General features: G+C 38.7%; 1 protein-coding gene across 1 annotated transcript in view; it reads left to right on the top strand.

Moving 5' to 3' along the window:
- The first annotated feature begins 11,728 nt into the window (after positions 1-11,728).
- Positions 11,729-25,818, top strand: part of LOC106880920 (adenylosuccinate synthetase) — a 53,256-nt gene continuing 39,166 nt past the window's right edge. The window contains exon 1 of the mRNA XM_014931089.3: positions 11,729-11,990. Coding sequence (XP_014786575.1) covers positions 11,739-11,990 — 252 coding nt within the window. The 5' untranslated portion in view covers positions 11,729-11,738. The remainder of the gene's footprint in view (positions 11,991-25,818) is intronic.

Genomic DNA, 25,818 nt, shown 5'->3' on the forward strand with positions numbered 1-25,818 from the left:
GAGGACGCAAAAACGTAGAAAACAAATCGCTGCATCCGACACACATACGTATACATACATACACACAGATGGTAAATGTTTTTTATTTTTCATTCCCTTTCGAAATTATCTCTAATTGTGGTGTAAAGCTTTGGCTGCTTTTTCTAGCGGGTCAGATGTCCTAGTATAGGCATCTCTGATGTGTATTAAATGTACACTGTATTTTAAATGAATAATATATCGTCTGTTGACTATTTTTTTTCTCGCTAGACCACTGAAAGTAAATTGAATTTCTAAAAAAATTTTTCTACCCTGAGATTTATTAATTATGATTAAATGTTTTTTGGCTACATACATACATACATACATACATACGTTCGAACGTACGTGTGTGTGTGTTGGTACTCCGTCGCTTACGACGACGAGGGTTCCAGTTGATCCGATCAACGGAACAGCCTGCTCGTGAAATTAACGTGCAAGTGGCTGAGCACTCCACAGACACGTGTACCCTTAATGTAGTTCTCGGGGATATTCAGCGTGACAAGGCTGACCCTTTGAATTACAGGCACAACAGAAACAGGAAGAAAGAGTGAGAGAAAGTTGTGATGGAAGAGTACAGCAGGGTTCGCCACCATCCCCTGCCGGAGCCTTGTGGAGCTTTAGGTGTTTTCGCTCAATAAACACTCACAACGCCCTGTCTGGGAATCGAAACCGCGATCCTATGACCACGAGTCCGCTGCCCTAACCACTGGGCCATTGCGCCTCCACCGTACGTACGTACGTATGTATACACACACACAGACGCGCGCGCGCACACATCAATGGAGTAGTTTTTAAGTGCGTGAAAACCTTAAATAAATTAGTAGCTGATGAAACCAATGATGGTCTGCATGGTAAAAGTCAGTTAATAACATTTGAAAAACCCAGTTTGAAACGTCACATCTTAGCTCTCTTTCTCCCACGATGTATAAGTTTTATCTTATTTTACGAATTTCAGAGCAGTTTCAATATTATTATTTCTTCTAGAAAATAAAACTGAAAGTTTGACATTTCAAAAACTGAGGAAGTAAAATATTGATGCTTATGTCACTCCCAATGGCATTTGTTAAAGTGAACAGCAGAAATGTCAAAGCTGGTGTACACCATCAATGAATTTCCCAAGAAACGTTTTGGTTGATTCAGGGTTTCAACCACGGCCGTAGCCAGGATCTAAAGTTAGGGGTTGCGAGCACATAAAAAAGGTGCCGTGGCACATACCAAATAATTTTTAACTCGTTGATTTATACATTTTATAAAAGGTTGTTGTTGGCACTCCGTCGCTTACGACGTCGAGGGTTCTAGTTGATCCGATCCACAGATACGATCCTATGACCGCGAGTCCGCTACCCTAACCACTGGGCCATTGCACCTCCTTATAAAAGGTACCAATTTTGAAAAAATATACACGGGGAAAGCGATTGCTCCTCTTTTAACTACGTCACTAGTCTTAGCCTCTAAGCGAAGTGGACAGAGACCATGTTCCGCCAACTTCTCAGTACGCCAGTAAAATGTGAATTCTTTACAGTGCCTTTGGTTGCACCAAGTTTCAATATGAGCAATGGTAGGCGGGTAGTGAGAAGGCAAGCAAAAACTATTAGGAGGAGCCCATTTTACATCGAAATGAAGTTCAGTTTTTTCACAAAACAAACGAAGAACTCATAGAATTATTAAATAAACTAAAAGACGACGCAGGGGTTGCCATTCTTTGAGGACAGGGTGTCACGCAGTGGAGGACTGTACTTGAAGCCAGGTGGCTGAAAAGAGGGCTTCTTAACCGAACACCTGTATCTGCACGTATGTGTATGCGCGCGTGCGTGTGTTCACGTGTGTGTGTGTGTGCATGCATACATACATACATATACATATATATATATATATATATATATATATATATATATATATATATATATGCACATACTCACATTGGCGCAAGAATAGACGTTTGACTATAAATCTTTTTCTCTATTGCCTATCCTAGCATGTTTTATAGCCCTACAATTTTAACATTTCATTGTATATAGGCATGTATAGCTAATTAAAAACATATAACTATTATTAATCCTATCCCAAGTGCTTCATATTAAGTGTGTACGTATCGTTGATGGCTGTTCCCATCCCGTATAACAAACCTTCTTTTGTTGAAGAAATAGGTTGTCTTTCAATGTGTAATGTTACTTCCAACCTTTATAACCTTGTTATATGTCATCGACTGAAACGAAGTCTTCACTGTCACGTTGTTAAGGTGAGCACAAAAGTGCAACCTTCATTATTTCTTTTCTCAGAAACGAATTAACATTTTCTTTAGTGTCATGCCAGCGTCTGTGTGTGTATATATGTATCAAAAATGCAACAGCAAGTGCATACACACACACACACATGTTCCGAGTTCGAATTCCGCCGACGTTGACTTTGCCTTTCATCCTTTCGGTGGGGTCGATAAAATAAGTAACAGTTATGTATTGGTGTCGATGTAATCGATTTATCCATCCACTGAATTTGCTGGCCTTGTGCCAAAATTTGAAACTAATACATAGCACTCAGTGTGTGTGTGTGTGTGTGTGTGTTGGATTTTAATTTTAGTTCACCTGAAGAAAACGGTTTTCTTCATGATTTGTTCATCAATAAAAAGGAAATTGAAGGAAGACGTTGAAACTTCCCCTCTGCGAGTTTATTTTTTTCAACAGCAAAGGGAACTATTTTTTCAGAGAGGTAAGCTAACAAAAGCCCCTTTATTCTATCTTCCCACATACCCTACGCATAAACTAACAGCGAATACTGCATAAAGTTCAATTGGTATGGAGCTTTCTGAAAGATACGTATAGCTTTCGTTAGTGGAAGCGAAACTCTTATCTAAAGGTTGATTCTTTGGGACGAATCATATGTAATTGTTTAAAAAAGGGCTAGAATGACAATGCTAAAACGTATTTGAAACAATGGACAACAGTCGAAATATCATAATGGATGGGAAATAAGCTTCCTTAAAGTGAAACAACGCATTGATAGGGAAACAAAGGTATCAACAAATAGAAGAGAGGGAAGGGAACATCACCTTTCAAGTAACTCATAATAGGTAAAGGTAAGCTTGCCAAAGTTTAATGCAGTTTAAATATGGAGATTAAGATTGTTTGGTATTGAATATTCATCGCGTACAATGTTCCTAGACAATTTAATCAGCGTGGCAGGTGGACAGTTAAAATAAATAGACAAAATCCCTTCACTTTTATAAAAAGGTTATATGGATTTATACATACATGCATACATACATACTTATACAGATACATACACACAGATCGACGAAATAATTCTCCTGCCTGCACACCGAAAACCGCTATTTTTTTAAAACAAAATATTAGCGATCGACCGTGAGAGACAAACAATTATATGGATTATATCATCAGTTTCAGGTGCATCTCGGTTACTGTAATGGCAAAACACACAAATTATTCCAGAAACAACCAGTTTGGGAGAACAAGGTTGTTAGTCTTATGTGTGTTGCCTTGTTTTCTGTCAGGACATGTTTTTGCGCCATCAATTTGACAGCAGCTTTCAGGATTTAATCTCCAGTATGTGTTTCGAAACAAGACTAGTTACAATGTCACAAAGACGCTAGTTTAACGACATGTCACTGTAGTTGTAGTAAACTAGTTTGTATGGATATTTGTCCTTGATACATGCGCGCACACATACACTTTTCTATATATCCATACACTCTCACACACACATATAGATACGTGCGCATGTCTTTTGAATACTGTTTCATATCGTAATTCGGAACAAGACTGAATCTGTTAAGTTGAACGGTTAGCTGAATAATTAGAGCGACCGGGAAAATGCTTTGCAATATAGAGCGATCGGGAAAATGCTTTGCAATATAGAGCGATCGGGAAAATGCTTTGCAATATAGAGCGATCGGGAAAATGCTTTGCAATATAGAGCGATCGGGAAAATGCTTTGCAATATAGAGCGATCGGGAAAATGCTTTGCAATATAGATCGATCGGGAAAATGCTTTGCAATATTTAGTGACGGACTTTTTCGTCCTGAGTTGAAGAAGAAATACGCGAGTCGACTGAAAAGTTCATTGGCCAACCAAAATACGCTCATGGAATGTGACCAAATGAGGTTTATTTTGCAATCCACACACTTCTTCCATCAGTATTGCAGTGCTTTGATCCCATTTGTGAAGAAGCCATCACCCTGTTGGTCAAAAAAGTCAACAACAGATATGACGTCATTATCACTGCGATATTGTTCTCAGCCAAGTGTTTTCTCATGTTGGGGAAAATATGATAGTTAGGTACTCGATAACAGCACGATGCCAAATTTTGTCCATTTTCAAGAGATATCGTTATTTGTTACTTTTGAAGTATTCTTTAAACAATCAGATGCTGGTTTGACTGGAAAGAAATAATGCAGTTAATAAGAAGAATTAAAATTAATGCATGCAAGATTTCACAGCTTTAGTATTATATTTTCATAGTCAGCCAACGAACTTCTCAGCCAACCCACATGTTGCCGAGGTTAACTTCGCCTTTCATCTTTTCAATGCCAATAAATGAAATTACTAGTCAAGTGCTGAAGTCGATTTAATGAGCTGCGCCTTCCCCTATGTTAAAAATCAGTATTGCTCTATCTGCAAGAAATCAATGAGAGATGGTCGTCTGATCAACTAGAAGTAGCAGTTAAATATCTCTCAATTCACAGCCCATCATAAAAAGGTTAAAAAAAAGAAAAAAAGAAAGAGCACATTTGAAAATGTAATCTGATATAAAGGATATCTAAAAAGATGGGATGATCACGGCTTAACCCTTTTGATCTAAAGTCTGCTCAAGCACGGTTGACTTGGTGTGAAACAACAATCTATTGAAGTTAAGGTCACGCAAAAGAAAAAAAAAACGGTTTTGCTAGAAAATTTACAAAATATTGAATTTTTGACTGTACAGTAGTATTTTGCACTAGTTGAACCAATTTATGCTGATCTTTTTTTTTATATTCAACAGGAAATACTTCAATCCTAATACGTTAATTATACTCTACAAAAATTGAAGTACCGCGAACAATAGAGTACTGTTGCCATTTCTAGAATGGTAGGAAAAAGAAATGTCACCAAAATAGTATCACAGAAATAAGTAACGGAAAAAAGAAAAAAAAAACCCAAAAAGAACAGCGAAATGTCATAGAAAAAAAAAGGAAAAGCTACAGAAAAAGTAATAGAACAAATATAGCAGGAAACTTTTGTTCGAATTGCACTGGTTTTTCGATTTTCTCACCGATTTTAACATCCTCAGCCGATATAAATAGCGAATGTTATGTACGCATGCACACATATTCATGTGTAGGGAAAGATATACGTCCATTATTCAGAATTTCATAAACACGTAACACGTGTTAACAGTAGCAGTAGCAGCCGCAGTAGCAGTAGTAGTAGTAGTAGTAGAAAAGCCTTACACGGCCGCCTGAAGAGTATTATAGTCAGGGTCCCAAGCAAATCAAAGCATGTGTGTGCGTGTGCGTATATCCGTCTGCATGCATGTGTGTGTGCGCGTGCGTATAAGTTTGTAAAAGTATATGCATAAGTGTAATTGTTAAAGAGGACAGCAAATGTTAAAGCAAGGCAAACATCTCAAGTCAACTACATCGAGGGTTCCAGTTGATCCGATCAACGGAACAGCCTGCTCGTGAAATTAACGCGCAAGTGACTGAGCACTCCACAGACACGTGTACCCTTAACGTAGTTCTCGGGGATATTCAGCGTGACACAGAGTGTGACAAGGCTGACCCTTTGAATTACAGGCACAACAGAAACAGGAAGTAAGAGTGAGAGAAAGTTGTGGTGAAAGAGTACAGCAGAGTTCACCACCATCCCCTGCCGGAGCCTCGTGGAGCTTGAGGTGTTTTCGCTCAATCAACACTCACAACGTCCAGTCTGGGAATCGAAACCGCGAGTCCGCTGCCCTAACCACTGGGCCATTGCGCCTCCACACACGCACACGTACACACACACACACACACAAATACACGCGCATATCCTCTTATGCTAATACATCAAAGTTTTTGCTCATTATCTCCCTTGATTAAAAAAATATCGTCTGACAAAATATCACTCTGTTCTCTGTTTCTATTACCCTCCACCATCACCACCTGATTATTTTTGCTGTTTATTCATACTTTTTGTTCCAAAAACCCTTTGGTTAAGTTCAATAGATTGCTTTGAACTCTATGGCAATTGCAATCATTTGAATCAACCTACCTGTTCCTTCCCTGCTCATGTCTTTCTTTAAAAAAATGTTCAGGCAGGTCATCAGCTACGTGAGTCTTAACTATAGTCTTGGAGGAAGGTCTTACCAAGGTCATAAACACTGCCTCATTCCCATATTCACTTATTAATAAAAAAATATTTTTTAAATAACGACACATTTTGAAATGTCCCACTTAAAAGCCGTAAGAACAATGCCAGACACATCGTATTTGAATTCGGAAATCGGTCATGCATGTATGTGTGTGAGTGCGTGCGTGTGTCTGTGTGCATGCATGTGTATGTGCGTGCGAGTATAAGTTTGTAAAAGTATATGTATAATTGTGTATGTGCGAAGCTAAGTTCGTGTGTGTGTGTGTGTGCGCGCGCGTATAAATGTGTCTGTGTGTAAGCGTATGAATGTTGTTTACGCTGCCGCTTGAATGAAGTATCTAATAAAAGAGTGAGGATGGGAAAGAAACAGCAAAGCAGAGCGAGAGACAGAGACAAACAGAGAGATAGAGAGGGAAAAGAGAGAACAGCTGCTGGCAAGGGTGAGAGGGGAGGAGGGAGGAGAAAGAGATCTAGTCATTTTCAGTCACAGATTTTTTTAAATTTAATTTTTTTTAACTAAACAGTTTGAAACTTCGGATACGAACAACCTGTTGGTTTATCATTCATTTCAAAAGAATGATGCAAAGTCCGAGATCTATTCAATCTCAGTCACAGTTTAAATTTTTTTTTTTTAACTAAACATTTTGACTGAGACTGAATAGATCCAGTTGTTCTTATTCTTGTTCTTCTTTTGTGGTGGTGGTGGTGGTGATGGTGGGGATTATGGTGGTGGTGATTGTAGTGATAGCAGTGATGGTAGCAGAGGCAGTGGTAGTGGTGGTGGTGGTGGCAGTTGTGGTATTAAGAGGCTTTTGGAAAGAGCTATATAGTAAGAAGTGGATGGGTGCATAGAGGAATGAGAGAAGAGAGAAAGAGAAAGAGAGAGAGAGAGAGAGAGAGGACACGGAGAAAGAGAGAGATAAATAAACTAAAATAAGGAAGGGGAGTAGTGGAAGAGAGAATGGTAGTAAAAGAGACAGTGAATGAGAAAGAAAGAGAGAAAGAGAGAGGAACAGAAAAATGTTGATAGCATGAAAGATGGAGATTAAAAAGAAAAATCAACAGATAATAAACGAAATGAAATGAATTAAGAGGAATAATTCCAATGGACCAACAACGATATGAACTACAATAGTTAACCCTTTAGCATTCAGATTATTTTGTCAAAAGCAATGTTTATTCATTCACATTGTTTTGAATTAATCATACACGAACTTTTCTTTTTTACTCTAGGTACAAGACTCAAAATTTTGGGGCAGGGGATCAGTCGATTAGATAGACCCCAGTACGCAACTGGTACTTAATTTATCGACCCCAAAAGGATAAAAGGCAAAGTCGACTTCGGCGGAATTTGAACTCAGACGAAATACCGCTAAGCATTTCTTCCGGCGTTCTAACGTTTCTGCCAGCTCACCACCGCCTATAATCATATACGATCTTTTCTTTTTTACTCTAGGTACAAGACCCGAAATTTTGGGGTAGGGGGTCAGTCGATTAGATAGACCCCAGGACGCAACTATTCCACAAGAGGGGGGCTGTTAAAGAATTTGTCAAGAAGTTTACTTGGAAGGGTCGGAGGGGAGGGATCCTCACCTGTACTAAGGACCCTGATTGGCCTATAGCCTCGAGCCGACCAAAGCTTTGTGAGTGGATTTGGTAGACGGATACTGAAAGAAGCCCGTCGTGTGTGTGTGTGTGTGAGTGAGTGTGTGTGTGTTTGTGTCCCCCCCCACCGTCACTTGACAACCGATGTTAGCGTGCTTACGTCCCCGTAAACTTAGCGGTTCGGCAAAGTGATCGATAAAATAAGTAGGATCTTGTTCAAAACGGGGGCACCAGTTTTCATTTATGTTTTATGTAGTGTTTTTGGTACCGAAAGACTTTCAAACTTCGTATACTTATCTATTTTGTGTTATAGAACAGAAAAAAATGTTTGTATTCGAATTTATTTCATGTAAAAAATTGTCTTATTTCGATAATTTCTACTAATCACTGACGTCTATTCAGTTGAAAACAGTTAGCGCTGTAACGGTGTATATCATATTAATCCCCTAACCCTAACCCTAACCCTAACTAGACTGTTAACCCTAACTCTAGAATCCGAACTCTAAAATTGTTACACACATAGATACGCACAGCGTAATTTATTATATAAACAATATATGCGTATAAATTACGATTAAACCGGATGAAATATGTCACAGGGAATAACATTTTTATGACCGCCCAGCAGTAACTCTATTCAGCTGAATAGACGTCAGTGATTGGTTGAAATTACAGAAATACGACAACTTTAACATGGAATAACTTGCGATGTACGTTTTTTTGTTAAGAAGACTAAGAGTAAAAGATGTTTTATATGACACATTCTACCAGTGTCCCAAGTTTCAAAGTGTTTCGTTACTGGGGTCCATGTAATCGACTTAATCCCTTTGTCTGTCCTTGTTTGTCCCCTCTATGTTTAGCCCCTTGTGGGCAATAAAGAAATGAGAAACGTTAGCACGCCGGGCGAAATACTCAGCGGTATTTCGTCTGTCTTTACGTTGTGAGTTCAAATTCCGCCGAGATCGACTTTGCCTTTCATCCTTTCGGGGTCGATAAATTAAGTACCAGTTGCGTACTGTGGTCAATCTAATCAACTGGCCCCCTTCTTCAAAATTTCGGGCCTTGTGCCTTGAGTAGAAAAGAATAAAGCAAGAGATAAAAGATAAAAAGATTAATTTCTCGGTGTAAGTGTGTATATTTAGAAGAAGGGAAGTTTTATTTCTTTGCAGGTAAGGACCAATGTGATACTCTGAGGGGTGAGAGGGAGAGATAGATAGGCAGAGCAGACAATCAGAAAGAGAGAGGCTGAGAAAGGGTGGGGAGAAGAGACTGGTTGAACAAGTTAGACCAGTGTTTCTCTTAAGAAGTGAGCTGTCAGGATTGAAAAGACAAATTGCAATGTAAAATGAAAGTGCTTTTCACCTTTTTTAAACATGTCTAACACTATGACGCAAAAAAGAATTACATAGATGCAGACTCTGTTTTGTCTTAATAATAGAGAGGTGCACGTGTCCCACTACCACTACCGCAAAAAGAGAAGAAGAAGAAATGAAATTCACTCATAGGTGGGTGTGTAGTAAGAAGTTTGCTTCCAAACCATACGGTTTTGGGTTCAGTTCCACAGCGTGGCACCTTGGGCAAATGTCTTTTACTATAGCCTCGGGGCGACTAAAGCCTTGTGAGTGGATTTCATAAATAGAAACTGAAAGAAACCCGTTGTATATATTCCTCTGAAAAAGAAGCTGGTTTCTAACAAAGATACGAAGCTCCATCTTTGGAATGATCGGTAACGAAAGCAGTGTCACATTTTAAACCCGAGAAAAGTCTTGCATAGTAATTAATCGGCACATCTTCTGGTAAATCACGGATGATGATTTGACGACTTCCCCTCACAGCTGCACGCACATCTGCGATGTCTTTCTCAGTTCTGCTGGTTGCAGGTCTCCCAGAACGTTCGTTAATGTCGATATTTTTTTACAACCATCTTGGAAACGTCTGAACCACTCGTACACTTGTGTGCGGCCCATACACTCCTCTCCATACACTTTCTGTGACTTTGCGTAGGCATCTGAGCAAGTATCGCCATGACAACTTTGTCATAGTCAATGCGACGATCAATGGGACTCATAGGGCTGGTTAATCAGTTTGTACGGCGTATAAGTAACAGAGATCCCTAACATTCACCCTGGATGGGATGCCAGTCCATCACAGGGTTACTCATTAACGGCTGAGTGGACTGGTGCAACGTGAGATGAAGTGGAATTTGCTCAAGAATACAACGCACCACCCGGTCTGGGCGTGCAACACCTTAACCACGAGACCTTGCATCTTCACTTTAATATTAGCACAATGCGTAAAATTTTGGCAGAATTGGTAGAATTTGCACAAAAATAAATAAACAAGTAAATAAAAAATGCCCGCGATGATTAGTTACAGTGGTAATTCGCTCAAAATTGGATGACATCTTAACTCACTCTGTTTTTCCTACGACGATCGATAAAATAAATTACCAGCAAAGGAGCAGGCGTGGCTGTGTGGTAAGAAGTCTGTTTCCCAACCACATGTTTCCGGGTTCAGTCCCACTGCGTAGCATCATGGGCAAGTGTTTACTACTATAGCCTAGGGCCGACCAAAGCTTTATGAGAGGATTTAGTAGATGGAAACTGAAAGAAGCCCATCGTATGTGTGTGTATATATATATATGATGAACTTTATAAAGTTCATATTTCTCTATCATTTATATCTTGACAGCCGGTGTTGGTGTTTTTACATCCCCGTTACTAGCAGTTCGGCAAAATAGACCGATAGAATAAGTACTAAAAAAAATGTACTGGAGTTGAGTCGTTTAGATAAAATCCTTCAAGGTGGTGCCCCAGCATTGCCACAGTCTAATGACTGAAGCAAGTAAAAGATAAAAGATATGCGCAATAACTGGAATTTCGGTGGGAGAGGGTCAGTCGATTACATTGATCCTTGCGGTCAATTGTTATTTTATCTACCCCGAAAGGATGGAGAACGAAGTCGAGTCGAAAGAAACGCCGCTGAGCGTATTTTGCCTGTCGCGGCAATGATTCTTCCGGCTTGTCCTCTAACATTTCCGAAATGTAAATAGAATTTCGATAGACTTTCTTAGTCGACACTTGTACTTAAATTTGTGAACCCACGAAGGATGAACGGCAAAGTCAACTTCAGCAGGATTGAAAATGAAAATATAAAGGAACGCTCGATTTCTTTTTGTATAATTATCGACGTAAACAACGAAGGAATCTCCTACGCGGTCATTTGAGCAGTCAGATCTCCTTCAAAATCACAGGTCTTAAGAAAGCAAAGACATCAGATGATGTGCTCTTGGAATTATATTTGGGGGGGGGGGAAGAGAAAACATAATAAAGCAGCCGGGATAGTCATGGTTGGAGTACCTATTCACCACAGATTTGAAACAATAAACAACAAACGATCCAACGGTGTAGCCTCTGAATGGTCGTCTAAATTGCTAGAAATCACAGCCAAATCTCTCTCGAATTACTCTACTGTCTAAAAAAGGATCACATTGAATGAGGTATACACTATTTGGGGGGAAAAATGGGGTGGTCATAATCGGAATGCCTATTGATCAAATAAATCTGCTCGGTCTGCAAATGAATCAGGGGATAAACTAGTACTACGTGTTTATGGTGGGAGTAAAAGACAAAAGAAAGAAAGAAAGAAAGAAAGAAAGAAAGAAAGAAAAGTATAGTAGTAGAAGCATTTCAATGGTTGAAAGCGCGCGTTGCGTAGTTTCCCGCCATATCTAACGAGCTACGCATGCGCGCCGTTTATAGACAGTCATGGAGCTAGATAGAGCTAAGGTGAACTCGAGCTTCAATAAGGTAGCGGACACGAACGGAGGGACATCACAAGCAGCCGAGTTCAATGGAGACGTAGATTGCCTGCAGCAGCAGCAGACGAAGACTAAGAAAGCGAAGATGACCAACGAAGACGTGGTCACTGTTGTTGTAGGAACGCAATGGGGAGATGAAGGAAAGGGAAAAGTGGTCGACATCCTTGCTATGTCGGCCGATGTGGTGTGTCGTTGTCAGGTAAGTGTCATCATCGTTAAACCATTATATTTGTTACTACTGACAAATAACCTTCCTTCCTTCCATCACGTCCGGCACGTCTTCTCTTTACACATTCTACTTGGGCTTTTGTATATTTCCCACGAAGGAGCGAACTTCTAAACAGATATTAGATCGGCTAGAAATAACAGCCAAATCTCGCATCTCAGTCTACTACTTATTATCTTCATGAAACAAGGACACATTGGATAATGTAATGTCAGATACATTATGTATACTATATATATAGATATAGATATAGCACGTGTTCGATCCGTTAGAAGTAGTAGCCAACTCTTAGATTTCAATTCCCTCCACCACTCTTCATTGAGGAAGCGAAGACACATTGGATGATAGATTTTCCAAAAGTGTAAGAAGACGTTTGCGATGGCTGGAATGCTTTTTATCATAAGTCTACTCAGTGTTTGCCTGAACTAAACAGCTTTATTAGCCCCCCCCCCCCCACGTATTATATATTCACCTCTGACTGGAAACAGAAAAATGGATTGTCATGCTGCGAGTCATTTGATCACAGATCTGCTGATCTAATAAAAAAAATCTCCATATATATATATATATATGTATATATATATATATATATGTATATATATATATATATATATATATATAAAGATAGGGTAAATTTTTACCGAAGATAAATTTATATGTATGTGTGTGAGTGGTCTATTGCAATATTCATATTTAGTAATCATTGTTAGCGCGATGTGGTTTTCCAAAATCAGCGTTTGGATATTTGTTTTGGCTCTTTACTTTCTCAGTTCAGATCATGCTGAGGTCAACTTCATTCTTCACCCAAACGATAAAATATTGTAATATTAAAGTACTAGGGGCGTTTGAAATATTTGGCTGCTGATCCTTTCTAAAAGTACATTAAGCTCGTAATGGTTGTATAACGGATCCCAAATCCTTATCCAATTACGAGCGAAGAAATATACAAGTTGTAGTATACTGTCGTCACATCAATAATGGCATATTACTTTCTATTCAACACTCACCCATTCTATCATTCATTTGTGTTCTCTCTCACACACACACACACACATCCTATCATTCACTCATGTGCCCTTTCTAAATAGGACCCCATCAAAAATGAATCATGCTAAATAAATAGATGTAGGTACAAGGCATGAAATTTGGTGGGAGGTGTAAGTCGATTAAATCGACTCCAGTTCTTGAAGGGTACTTTATTTTATTGGTTTTAAAAAGAGGGAAAGCAAAATTGACCTAAGCCAGACTTGAACCCCCGAATATAAAAGGCAACAAATACCACAAGGCATTTTATCCGATTTTCTAACGATTCTGACAAGCCACCATCCTTTATAATATTAATAATATTCATCCTTTCTTTATTAGCCACTAGGGCCGACAAAAATAAGATTGGACATTACAAAACAAAGAAGAATAAGATCGAACAATATATATATATTGGAGTGTGAGGAAGCGTTGAGAACGGTGTCGAGCGTCTTGAGTAACCAATACATAGAATAATCCATTTATGTCTCTGTTCAGTGCTAAATGCTTATATTTAATATACATACAAGGCGTACCCAATATGGGTATCCCGTACTTTAAAGCCTGAAATAAACTATACTCTATACCAAGTACTGAGTATTCTCTTTCGTTGACAAACTGTAACATTTAAAAATTGAATATGTATGTATACACATATACACATACACCCATCTTTCTGTTAAGGTCGTTCGTTTTGTAAGTGTTTTTTTTTTGTTTTTGGAATATACCATTTTGCACTCTTTACTCTACATTCAGTGGGTGTATTTTTAGTTGATGCTTGAATCGACAGGGATGCCCAACAAAGCGTCATTCTTAACCTAATTAGTTATATTCCCTCTACCTTCTGAAATTGGAATTCTGTCTGAGATCGTCTTGGATTTTCATATCTATTGGTCGATAAAATAATGCATCCGTTTTGGTCTTGAGGCGCTAAATATTAAAAACTACAATCCATCACCTAGTTTTAACTTCCTAATTACCACTGATAAATTACTAGCCCCAAACACCTGGAGTGTTTGATAAATCGCTTGTTCCCAATTCCTTCCTCAATGTGTGTGGCCTTGTGACTGTTGTTCTAAAAATCAATGTTATTTTTTATTTTTATTTTATTACAAAGGCACTTGATTGGGCAGAATATAACAGACAAAATAACGCCTTGCAGTATTAGTTCCGGTTCTCTTAAGTTCTGAATTTAAAGTACCAATGAAGTACGGGATCAATATAAACGATTACTTCTTTCCTAAATTTAAGAAATCGTCATTACTGCTCGTCTCTTTACTTCTGAGTTCAAATGCTTATTGGTGAGTGAGTAGTTGGGTTGACTTCGTTAACTATCCGTCTAGTATTGTTTAATCTCTGGGTCTGTCCTAATCAAACTGGCTTATAGTCAATATCATTCTACCCATAACCATTTCATTTAGTTTCGATGACTACATAATCCTGTGTTTCTTTGAGACGGTAAGATATGATGCGAAAAAGATTGGTTGCTATTTCTTGCAGCTCGAATGGCCACGGCATTCATGCATTGTTTAACCCTAGACCAGCCTTGATTGAGTAGGCCTGTGTTGAAAGGCTTTCCAAGCCGTGATCATCTAGTTCTTTGTTTAAATGTAATGTTACCAGGACTACGTTACCCCGCTTATAAATAGATACCAGACTAATAAATATTGGATCATTTAAGAGACTTGTGATATTGTGCTTATGTTAATAACTAATATTATATATTCGTGTGTGTCGTAAACTTTCTGTACAGTAATTTGTCCTGATGTCTTTGTGGAAACGAAATCGTACTTTTATTTTTGTTGCATATCTAAATGTATGTAATCTGTGATATATGTTTGTGTGTGTAAGTATATATATATAAATAGTGTGTAGTTTATGTGTGTATGAAATAGTCAAGATACTTAGAACCAGTAATTCTACGTGTGTATTAAATAGATATCTCTGTATATCTTGCTAGTTAATCTTACAACTAGCACACATCTCGCATTTCTGGATATCTGAGTCTTCCTCAACGTAAAGGGAGACCTCGTGCACCGCACTAAAATATATGTATGAAATGGGCGCGTACACATGCACTGTTCCACTTACGTAATGCCAACTAGTTATTGTCAGCGGATGTGTTTATGCTTTTATATAATTTACCAGATAAATCCCTACCTCTCTCATACACACACGCACATTTTTTGTTTCTCTTATCCATCTATTCACCTGTCTCTCTATCCACCGGTATAATATCTCTACTGCTTGCTGCTTCAACCTTGTTATTTTTATGACACAAGTTTTTTTCTCCTGTCTTCCTTTTGGCTTTTTTTCCAGGGGCTTTTCCAACAACCAACAACTTTTGTAGACCATTTATTTGCCCTGTGACACGTTCAAAATATCTAAGTTTTCGCTAGTCCAGTTCTGTGCCTTTTGTTTTTGTTTTTTACAAGACTCCATTCAATTCTAGTTTCGTCCCAACGCAAATTGAATTGTCCTCTTTTTCTGTCCGACTAATTCTCAGAATTCTTCAACAGTACCAAAGTTGGAAACTGTCTTTTCTCTCTATCAGCTTTTTTTAAAGAGTCCAGCACATAGATTCGTGTTATTATCTATCTTTTGTTTCTTCCTTCATTCTTACCGTTCCTTCCTCTCAAGGTACATCTGAGATGCCATACTGAAGTGTCAGGTTTCGTTTCACTGCTATTTTTTAATATACTTGATATCTTCTGTATTGTTATTACCACTTTAGTTCAGTGTCGATGCGCCACAACTGCTTTCAGCCTACCTATTCTATTTCTCATTCATATATAACTTCTGAATGTGCGCGCGCGCGTGTATTATGTAAGAGGGGGTACTGAAAAGTTCCTGGCTTTGAGGAAAAGAAAATGCAGGTGGATCAGTTAATTATGATTTTATTGAACATGTTTCCCTCTCAGATTCACACACTTATTGCAGCGGTCCCTCAGTTTAAATCTAAGCACTGTAAGAGAACTCGGAATGTTAGGCCTCCAACCGTGCCTTTCGCGACTCCCTCAAAACCAGGAACTTTTCAGCACCATCCCTTTCGTATATACTCGTTTTCGTGGATATTACATATGAATTTTACGTTCGAGCGAGTTTGTTGCCGGTACCGCTGGACTGGCTCCCGTGCAGGTGGGACGTAAAAAACACCATTTTGAGCGTGGCTGTTGCCAGTACCTCCTGACTGGCCTTCGTGCCAGTGGCACGTAAAGGCACCCACTACACTCTCGGAGTGGTTGGCGTTAGGAAGGGCATCCAGCTGTAGAAACTCTGCCAAATCAGATTGCAGCCTGGTGTAGCCATCTGGTTCACTAGTCCTCTGTCAAATCGTCCAACCCATGCTAACATGGAAGGTGGACGTTAAACGACGACGATGATGATGATATATGAAATGGTCCGGACAGTAGGTGATCCAGTGTAGAGTTCATAGTTGGAATTCTAAGGTCAAATCCTGACGTTTCCAGATACAGATACACTCAAACTTGTATCTCATCGACTCACCTGACCATGCTAACCATTCTGAAATTTGCTAGGAGGCAACATTTGGTCCTCTAACTTTATTTTCCTCTTCAAGTAAAACTTGCAAAAAATGACCAAAGAGCAAGGTGACTGCCAATCGCATCCATCACAACCTCTTCCTCCAAAGCCACAAATCAAAAACTGCCAGCCCTTTCCAGCCAAAGGAAGTTGGCGGGACGATCTTCATTATGAATTCAGCTGATAGCCAGATCTGTCCAACACGGGATGGCAGCTGTTCGACATAACACCACAAGTGAGCAATGTGTACAAAACGGTTTCGTCTCCTGCGCGTATCTCGGGCAGGCCTGGCTTACAATATTTTCATGTCTGTAGAGTTTATCTCGGATCGGAAGTACCCCACTCATCGTAGCACTGCCAGGGATTTCTGGAGTTTATCCATAAGCTCCAGCTCGAAAGTCCTGAACAAACCGGCTGTTTGATTTCCATCGACGCTCAGAAATTCCCAGGGAACCGTAAACGCCAACGTGAAATTTCCATCTCCCGCTATTGCTCGATTGGTAGAGGGCTGTGAGCACGATAACGTTCTACTTACTAAGTGTCCTGTCTCAGTCTTCACTTGACCCAAGACTAGAGCTGTGTTAAGGAGACGAGCTGTAGGCAACTGCATCTGTTCACCGTCAAGTAATCTCTGGAGATGTCTGTTGTCGCAGCCTCAGCGCTTGCCTGTACATCATCAGCGACGGGATGCCCAGTCCTCCACGCAGTGGCTTTTGACAGCAAAAGCAGCGCCTGACCAGATTCGGTGATGATTGGAACACTGATCAACAGGTTTGCTCAGTCAAGGTTAAGCTCGATCTATAAACACTTTACACACACGCACGCGCGCAAACAAAAATACATAATAAGATTGGTTGGTTTTTGTTTTTCCGTCTCCTTTTTTAACATTTTTATACTACTTGTGAAGTATAACTTTTTATCTGACATTACTCGCGCAACACTTGTATATATAAAAACAAAGGCATTAACGTTGAAGCAGAACTTTAATATAAACAAGTGATTCAGAAATAATAGAACAAAAATAAAAGCACTGATAGAATCTGAAGAGTAAACTTATCAAATTACGTAAACAACATATATTATAGCCTGATCAGGGAAAACACCGTGATCTCACTGAACCATATGGTCCAATTCATGTTAGCATTAGTGATTCATACATATGTGTGCATGCGCAACCATATCTTCCTAATTAGTCTTGTATTATTTTTACACAGTGGAAGCGCAATGGCCCAGTGGTTATGGCAGCGAACTCGCGGTCATAGGATCGCGGTTTCGATTCTCAGACCAGGCGTTGTGAGTGTTTATTGAGTGAAAACACCTAAAGCCCCACGAGGCTCCGCCGGGGGATGGTGGCGAACCCTTCTGTACTCTTTCACCACAACTTTCTCTCACTCTTACTTCCTGTTTCTGTTGTGCCTGTAATTCAAAGGGGCCAGCCTTGTCACACTGTGTCACGCTGAATATCCCCGAGAACTACGTTAAGGGTACACGTGTCTGTGGAGTGCTCAGCCACTTGCACGTTAATTTCACGAGCAGGCTGTTCCGTTGATCGGATCAACTGGAACCCTCGATGCCGTAAGTGACGGAGTGCCAACAACAACATTTTTACACATTTAGGCGGTGAGCCGGCAGAATTGTTTGCATCGGACGAAATACTTAGTGGCATTTTTTTTCCGTCTTTGACGACTTTGTCTTTCGGAGGTCGATAAAATAAGTACCAGTCACATAATGATTTTTTTTTAATGATAAAAGACACCCTTTTCTTTTCCCATGATTTGAAGAGGCAGCTGTACGCCCCTTGAAGACGCCATCCTCCAATTTTAAGAGTTAAAGTACAAGATAAGCTCTATAATAGACACGAAAACGTACTTAATATCCATTCACTAAGCTGTCACCACTTTCCCCTCTCAAAATAGACAATTTTAGTACAAGTTAGCTCCTGACACGAACGCACTGTCAATGGATAGAATTGAGCGAAGGTCAGGAATTTAATTTCCCTGTCACTCCACGCCGTGTGAAAATTTCTGGCCATAAAACGAAAGCTTTTTTTGCTAAACTGAAAATTTTTGGTTAATGTGAATATTATTTTATTTATTTATTTATTGTAAAAATTGTAGTTTCTGGGAAAGTGAAAGCGTTGTCAGGGTTACTTGCAATGAAACGATGCCTGTTTGCGCTAAGCTGATATAAATACTTTTCCTAAACTGCATCCCTTGGCGAGGCTCCAGCACGAAATTCAGATACTTTGGAGGGTATAGTTATGCTTTCGTCTCTACAACTCCCAGATCTACTCCGGCTCGGGGTGGTAGTACCTGTGAAGGGTCTCAACTAATAGCAGAAAATTGTTCTGTGGCTAAGGCATCCGGGAGTGGAGGGAGGTCTGAAGAAATTTGTTCTGTGGTTAAGAGACACTGGCTCGACGTACGATTGACTATAGATGTATATGGTTTGTGAACATGCCATGATATTATGTAAACCAGTACCCCCTGTCTAAGGTCTAAATAGGCCTTGTGCTTCAAAGTTTAAGCTCAGAGCAGCACGAGACGAACAGAGCAAATAGTAAATAAGCCAATAGAAGGTAATGGGGTAACCTACTGCTGTATTTTTACCGAGAAAAATCACGTTTCTTCTGGTTCTAGCATAGACACCTAAAGACATGGGTGGAGAGAGAGAGAGAGAGAGATGTATTTTTAATATATATTCGCGAACTGAAGGCGGCGAGATGGCAGAATTGTTATTACCGTGCCAGACAAAATGCTTAACGGCATTTCGTCCGTCTTCACGTTCCAAGTTCAAATTCCGTCGAGGTCGACTTTGCTTTTCATCTTTTCGGATCGATAAGATATGTATCAGTTGAGGGCTGCGGTCAATTTAAACGACTTACTCCCTTCCACGAATTTGCTGGCCTTGTGGCAAAATTTGAAATCAATGTTTATTCGCATGTTATAAATGCAAAACAACACCACGGAGGAGTCGACGTAAGCTTAAATAATCCTTTTTACTATAGGTACAAGGCCTGAAATTTTGGAGAAGGGCACTAGTCGATAACATCGACCCAAGTGTTTCACTGGTACTTAATTTATCGACCCTGAAAGGATGAAAGGCAAAGTCGACCTAAGCAGAATTTGAACTCAGAACGTATCGACGGGCGGAAATATCGTTACGTATTTCGTCCCGCGTGCTAACGATTCTACCAGCTCGCTGCCTTGCATATGCTTCTATAATAAACCGCGATATGGCGAGAAATTACTGTATACCCTAGTATATATACTGATGTTTGCAAACAGTTAAAAACGGTTTTGTTTTGTCCTAGCTAAACTCCAAGCGTACTTAGCTATTCTCTTTAATTTTATTTATTCCTCAACGGAGAAGCGTTCAGTTCAGCCCTGGAAGCAGGATTTTAAATTCCCGAACCGCCTTCCTATATCCCGGTAATTATGAAACAGAGTAACCTTATCAGACGCTTTCTGTGGACATTGTAAGTAAAAAAAAAAAAGGGATCCGAGTAGATTTCAAACAAATCGATAAATCGAAAACGAAAGTACACAAATGCTTACTGGAATACTTGGCATTCACACAAGTTTCATTATCGAATACTTTCGGATCTTTTTTTAAAATTTTTTTATCATGTGTGTGTGGTGTACGTTACGAATGTGCCAAAGTTCTCTTATAACTTATATTATGTAATAACTGTGTTGTGTAGGAAAAGTGAAACCAAGCCAATATATCTTATAGCAGGTCCACTTTAATTCACCTTGACTGTCGCTTTTTTTTTTCTTCTTGTAATCCTTTATACGCACTCGATGTATAGACACTGTGTAACAAAAATGAATACCTTTACAAGCATATCTGTACAAGCGTACCTCACCCCCCCCCCCGGTCTTTGTTTCCTCATAAGTTTCAGAAAAATAGGTATCTTTTTATGAAATTTTCTACAAATACCTTTTTCAGATAATGCAGACAACGATTATATCGGATTTTGTTGTGAAGAATTTTTTTTCGGAGGCGGTAGCTTCGGATAGCTCGCACGGATTCCCCATAACTTTCAGAAAAATCGGTATTTTTTAATGAAATTTCCCACAAATGCCTTTCAGATGGTGTAGATTACAATCACCGACACACATCACATATATACAAAATGAAACTTGAACTTTTGAAAAAAATGTGACCATGTCAGTATTATATGGTTGGGCGCCCACAATTTCCCCCTCGTATTAAATTTCGATGTAATCTACGCTATCTGAAAGGTGTTTGTAGAAAATTTCACTAAAAAAAGATACTCATTTTTTCCCTGATAGCTATGAGGTAACAAGGTAGGACGGGGGCACATTTGTGTAGGTATGTATAGGTATGGTTTTGTTCATAATGAAATGAAACCCAATCCATATGCCAGTCAATCACCAGTAACTACATTGACACCTGAACAATTGATGCATTGCCACTACATTCCCTATTAATTTACTTGTCTCAGCATGTTTTTTTAACATAATTCTTTTTGTTCACTCAAATAACAATTGCTTTCCTGTCTTGGATTTCCACAACTAAAGACATTTCTATCACACAACGTGGAGATTATTATCAATAGATATAACTTTGATTTAATAGTTTGCGGTTTTAATTTCCTCATTTGTATGTATTAATATAACATTGAAGTTCCTCATTTCGTTCGTTTATTTTTCCTTTTAATAAATTAACCTGTAATTGTTCATTCAGTATCTGTTCCAGATAGAATAGACAGTCCTTATTGTCCTTCGGTCATTCGTGAATCTTTTATGGTGTGTTGAGTTTATATATTTATACATCCGTGACTATCACGTCCTTCAAAGGACAGGATAGTGACGCATGGAATGCTTTTGTTATGTATAGGACCACATATCGAACATTCCCCCCTCCCTCATTTAAAACACTTGGATGTGATTTGAGGGCGACTTTACTGCTATTTCTACCAGATTCCTCTCATTGACCGAGCTCTCGTTAGTCTTCAAACAGGATCGAAGTTCCAGAAAAATCTGGAATATTGAAATTTGAAGGAAACATTAAAAAAATATCATCATTGATTGGCGTGTCCTTTGAATGTCCTCTTCATCTTTTTTGTTTGTTTTACAACTGACCTGTGTGTATATGTATGTGTGTATATACGTATATATATATATATAGATATATAAAATAACCTTCACAGTTATCTAACCTATTAGAATTTGCGTCTGAAAGCAAACACGTGTGTGTCTTTTACACCCCCCTCGTGTTTATTATGTTATATGTATATATATATATATATATATATATATATATATGGGTGAGAAAGTTGGTATGTGAAAGCACGTGGTTGAATGTATAATAGATAATAAGAGTGAAAAAACTACAGATGGCTTGTGTTACACGGTTAAAGTATATATTTAAATTATGTCAGAGAAATGTTATAAAATTTTTTTGGTATATAAACATTCAAATACAATGTTTATATACCAAAAAAATTTTATAACATTTTTCTGACATAATTTAAATATATACTTTAACCATGTAACACAAGCCTTCTGTAGTTTTTTCACTCTTATTATCTTATATATATATATATATATATATATATATATATATATATAGTGTGTATCTCTCTCTTTCACTCTCTCTCTCTCTCTTCTCCAGCACTCTCTAACGTCTGCTGTCCTCTTCGTTGCATGGTATAACTTCCTCTGCCTAATATCATCCATCATCGCTCTTCTTCTCTCTATCTGTCCCTTCTCTTAGAGGGGAGAATGTGTACTTACACATATTCATCTCCTTGCTGTCATTCGTTTTGCATTTTCGTGTTACACACACACACACACATACATATACAGTATACACACACACACAGGTAGCACACTCCCATTCATCCACGCGCTCGTAATCTGGCATTTTTATAGAATAAAGTCGGAAATTATCTAATGGTCTGAAAACTGTAATTCTTCGGATGTGTTTGTTGTTAGGGGCCGTAGATTACGATTCAGAAAATAATATACAGATAATAATAATAATATTAAAATTGTAATTATGTTACGCATATTGATCAAAATATAAACATAAAAATATCTTCGAAAGTAGGTCGAAACTAAAAAAAAATTACAAAAGCGGGGAAGAAAAAAAACCATACATCCCACTTTTTTCTTTATTTCTTTGTAAAATCATAATCTGCGACGCTTGAAACACTTTTTTTTTGTGCCCTAAATTTTCATCTGTATTCTGTAGGAATAATACTGAAAATCTGTTATCCAGCTCCACATCACCACTTCCCAGCCTTGAAATGTCCGAATCCTGTGTTTGACAGCACAAGGCTAGATCACCGTTCTGTGTATAATTTCCTTGCTTCCGTCCTGTTTTCCGAGACATGAAGAAAGATTTATAGCCGCTGTTTTGCTCACACAAACACGTACACAACACGCATGCACATAACACAATACACACACACGCGTACACTCACACGCGTACACTCACTTATACTGTGTAACTGTGACGCACTAGCATTTCTGATACTGTATTCCATGTGATTAAATCTGCTACAGTCGTCGTCGTCGTCCACCCCCTCCGCCATCTTCCTCTTCCTAGTTGTAGCCCATCCATCTCGTCTGTCCGACAGAAGCGAAAGCAAAAAGTGAACGGCTGTTCAGATGAAAGTGAAAGAGTTGTTTTTGATAATTTTACTTTATACAAGGTTAAACGATAAATTGATATTCGTTTCTTAGTGTATAACCACTAACATTTCTGATATATATATCCAGTTTATGAGAGTAAAGTTGTACACTTCTTCTCCAGTCTGGACCCTAAGCATACCATTTGCTATAATGGTATAAGTTTCATTATATATATATATATATATATATATATAATAATCATCATCATCATCGTTTAACGTCCGCTTTCCATGCTAGCATGGGTTGGACGATTTGACTGAGGACTGGTGAACCAGATGGCTGCACCAGGCTCCAATCTGATCTGGCAGAGTTTCTACAGCTGGATGCCCTTCCTAACGCCAACCACTCCGAGAGTGTAGTGGGTGCTTTTACGTGCCACCGGCACGAAGGCCAGTCAGGCGTTACTGGCGATGGCCACGCTCAAAATGGTGTTTTTTTACATACCACCTGCACAGGAGCCAGTCCAGCGGCACTGGCAACGATCTCGCTTGAATGTCTTTACATGTGCCACCGGCACAAGTACAAGGAAGGCGACGCTGGGCACAGGTGCCATCACGATTTCGCTTGCCCCAGCAGGTCTTCGCAAGCCGAGTTTCGTGTCCAATGAAGGAGACGATGTTGGCATGGGTGCCAGTCGTCGAATTTAGTTCGATTTCGATTTCACTTGCCTCAACAGGTCTTCGCAAGCGTAGTTTAGTGTCCAATGAAGGAAGGTACGCATAAGTGGAACCATCTTCAAGGTCGTGGTGGAAGTGAGGGCAACTATAGATCATTGAATGAATATCAGTTTTTCATTTTACTCAATGTAATATACCATATTTAATGCTATGTAAAATGCACTTTTTTAAAAAAAAAGATCTCGAAAAGTCTGCTCCAGTTCTTTTATGTGAAGTTGGGTATTCCATAAGCTAATATTGGTTTCAAATTTTGGCACAAGGCCAGCAATTTCGTAGGAGAGGTCAAGTTGATTATATCAGCCCCAGTGTTCAACTGGTACTTATTTTATCAACCCCAAAAGGATGAAAGGCAAAGTCAACCATGGCAGAATTTGAACTCAGAACTTAAAGATGGGTGAAATGTCTTGTGTGCTGATGATTCTGCCATCTTGCCACCTTCTTCCATAAGCTTATATTATATATTTTAATGCTTTAAAAACTATTTTCCTCCTAGATATGGGTTGCTGAAATTGGGATGTGTCTTATTTTCCTGTGTGTCTTTCATGCCATGAAATATGATATAGATTATACTCTATGCTGAGTAAAATGGAAAAATCATTCATGAGCTTTCAGTTTAGCAAAATGCTTTTAATTTAGCCAATCGCAACTGTTACACCTAAACCTGGGGTTGATTTGATTGAGTGAACTCTCTTGAGTGATGCCCCTGTATGATCGCAGTAAAATGACTGAAACAAGAGTTAAAAGATATGCATGCATGCACACTGTGTGATGGTAACTCCTGAACTCAGCAGTACATCTTGGCTCTTCTATAATTAGCAAAAAGGCTTGACGAATAATTATTCATAATTATAAATAATTTGGAGTTGTGTCATTAGCATGAAGTGAAAAATAAAAGAACAAAGGAATTTTCGATATGCTTCATTAAATACGATTGGCTCTATTTCACAACTTTACAATTCTCTCTCACAATAAAATACGGTTTCTGTGTTACTCCTTTCATCATGTGAGCCCCCAAAATCAACCCCCAGTGACCTGTTGACATATATTTTGTTGGGGGACTTATGTTAACTCTTTAGTATTTAAACTGGCCATATTCAGGCCAAATATTCTTATTGTTTCATGTTCAAACTGGCCAGATCCAGCCTTTCACACCCATGTTACAATGTCATTCGTAAAATAATCACATCAATTATCAAACATCTCAAAGCTATAAGATAATGCTTAATTTATTCTACAAAATGTGAATAAATAATCATGACATTTGACAGAACAATCTGGATGCTAAAGGTTTAAAGTAGTGAACTGACAAAATTGCTAGAGTGCCAGATTGTCTTGTGGTTTTTGCTCTCCAGATGCAAAAAATCACTGAGATCAACTTTGCCTTTTTGTTTTTGGTTGGTAAAGCACCAGTCTTGTACTAGGATTCATTCTTCTCCCTCTGGAAGAAATTGGCCCCTGGTGAGGAATGGGCTTCAGTAGGTCTGTCTCTCAACTGGGGTCCATATAGCCCTTGAAAGTCCATATAAAATTTATGTGCAATGAATTGGTTTTACAATACACAAAATATATATATATTTTTTTTATACAATTCTTAATACTATTTAATTATAAAAATAATAATGGGACTTTTTAAACATCAAATAGCTATGGAGGTCCAGTAGGGTTAAATAGGAATCAAAGGGGTCAACAGGCAAAAAATGGTTGGGAGCCACTGGTCTAAGACATGACAGTAACTCCATCAGAAGTTGAGTCTAATGCCATGCATGTTAGTTTGAATGCGTATGTGTGTAAGGTTAAAAGCAGTTCATCCAAACAACGTTCAGTTGGATTTTTTTTTATCAATTGTGTACATCGTTGAGTCTAGAAGGAAAATTCCTGTGATATCTAAAG

Source organism: Octopus bimaculoides, chromosome 11 (genome assembly GCF_046866305.1).
Source record: "Octopus bimaculoides isolate indiv1 chromosome 11, ASM4686630v1, whole genome shotgun sequence".
Lineage (NCBI taxonomy): Eukaryota > Metazoa > Mollusca > Cephalopoda > Octopoda > Octopodidae > Octopus > Octopus bimaculoides.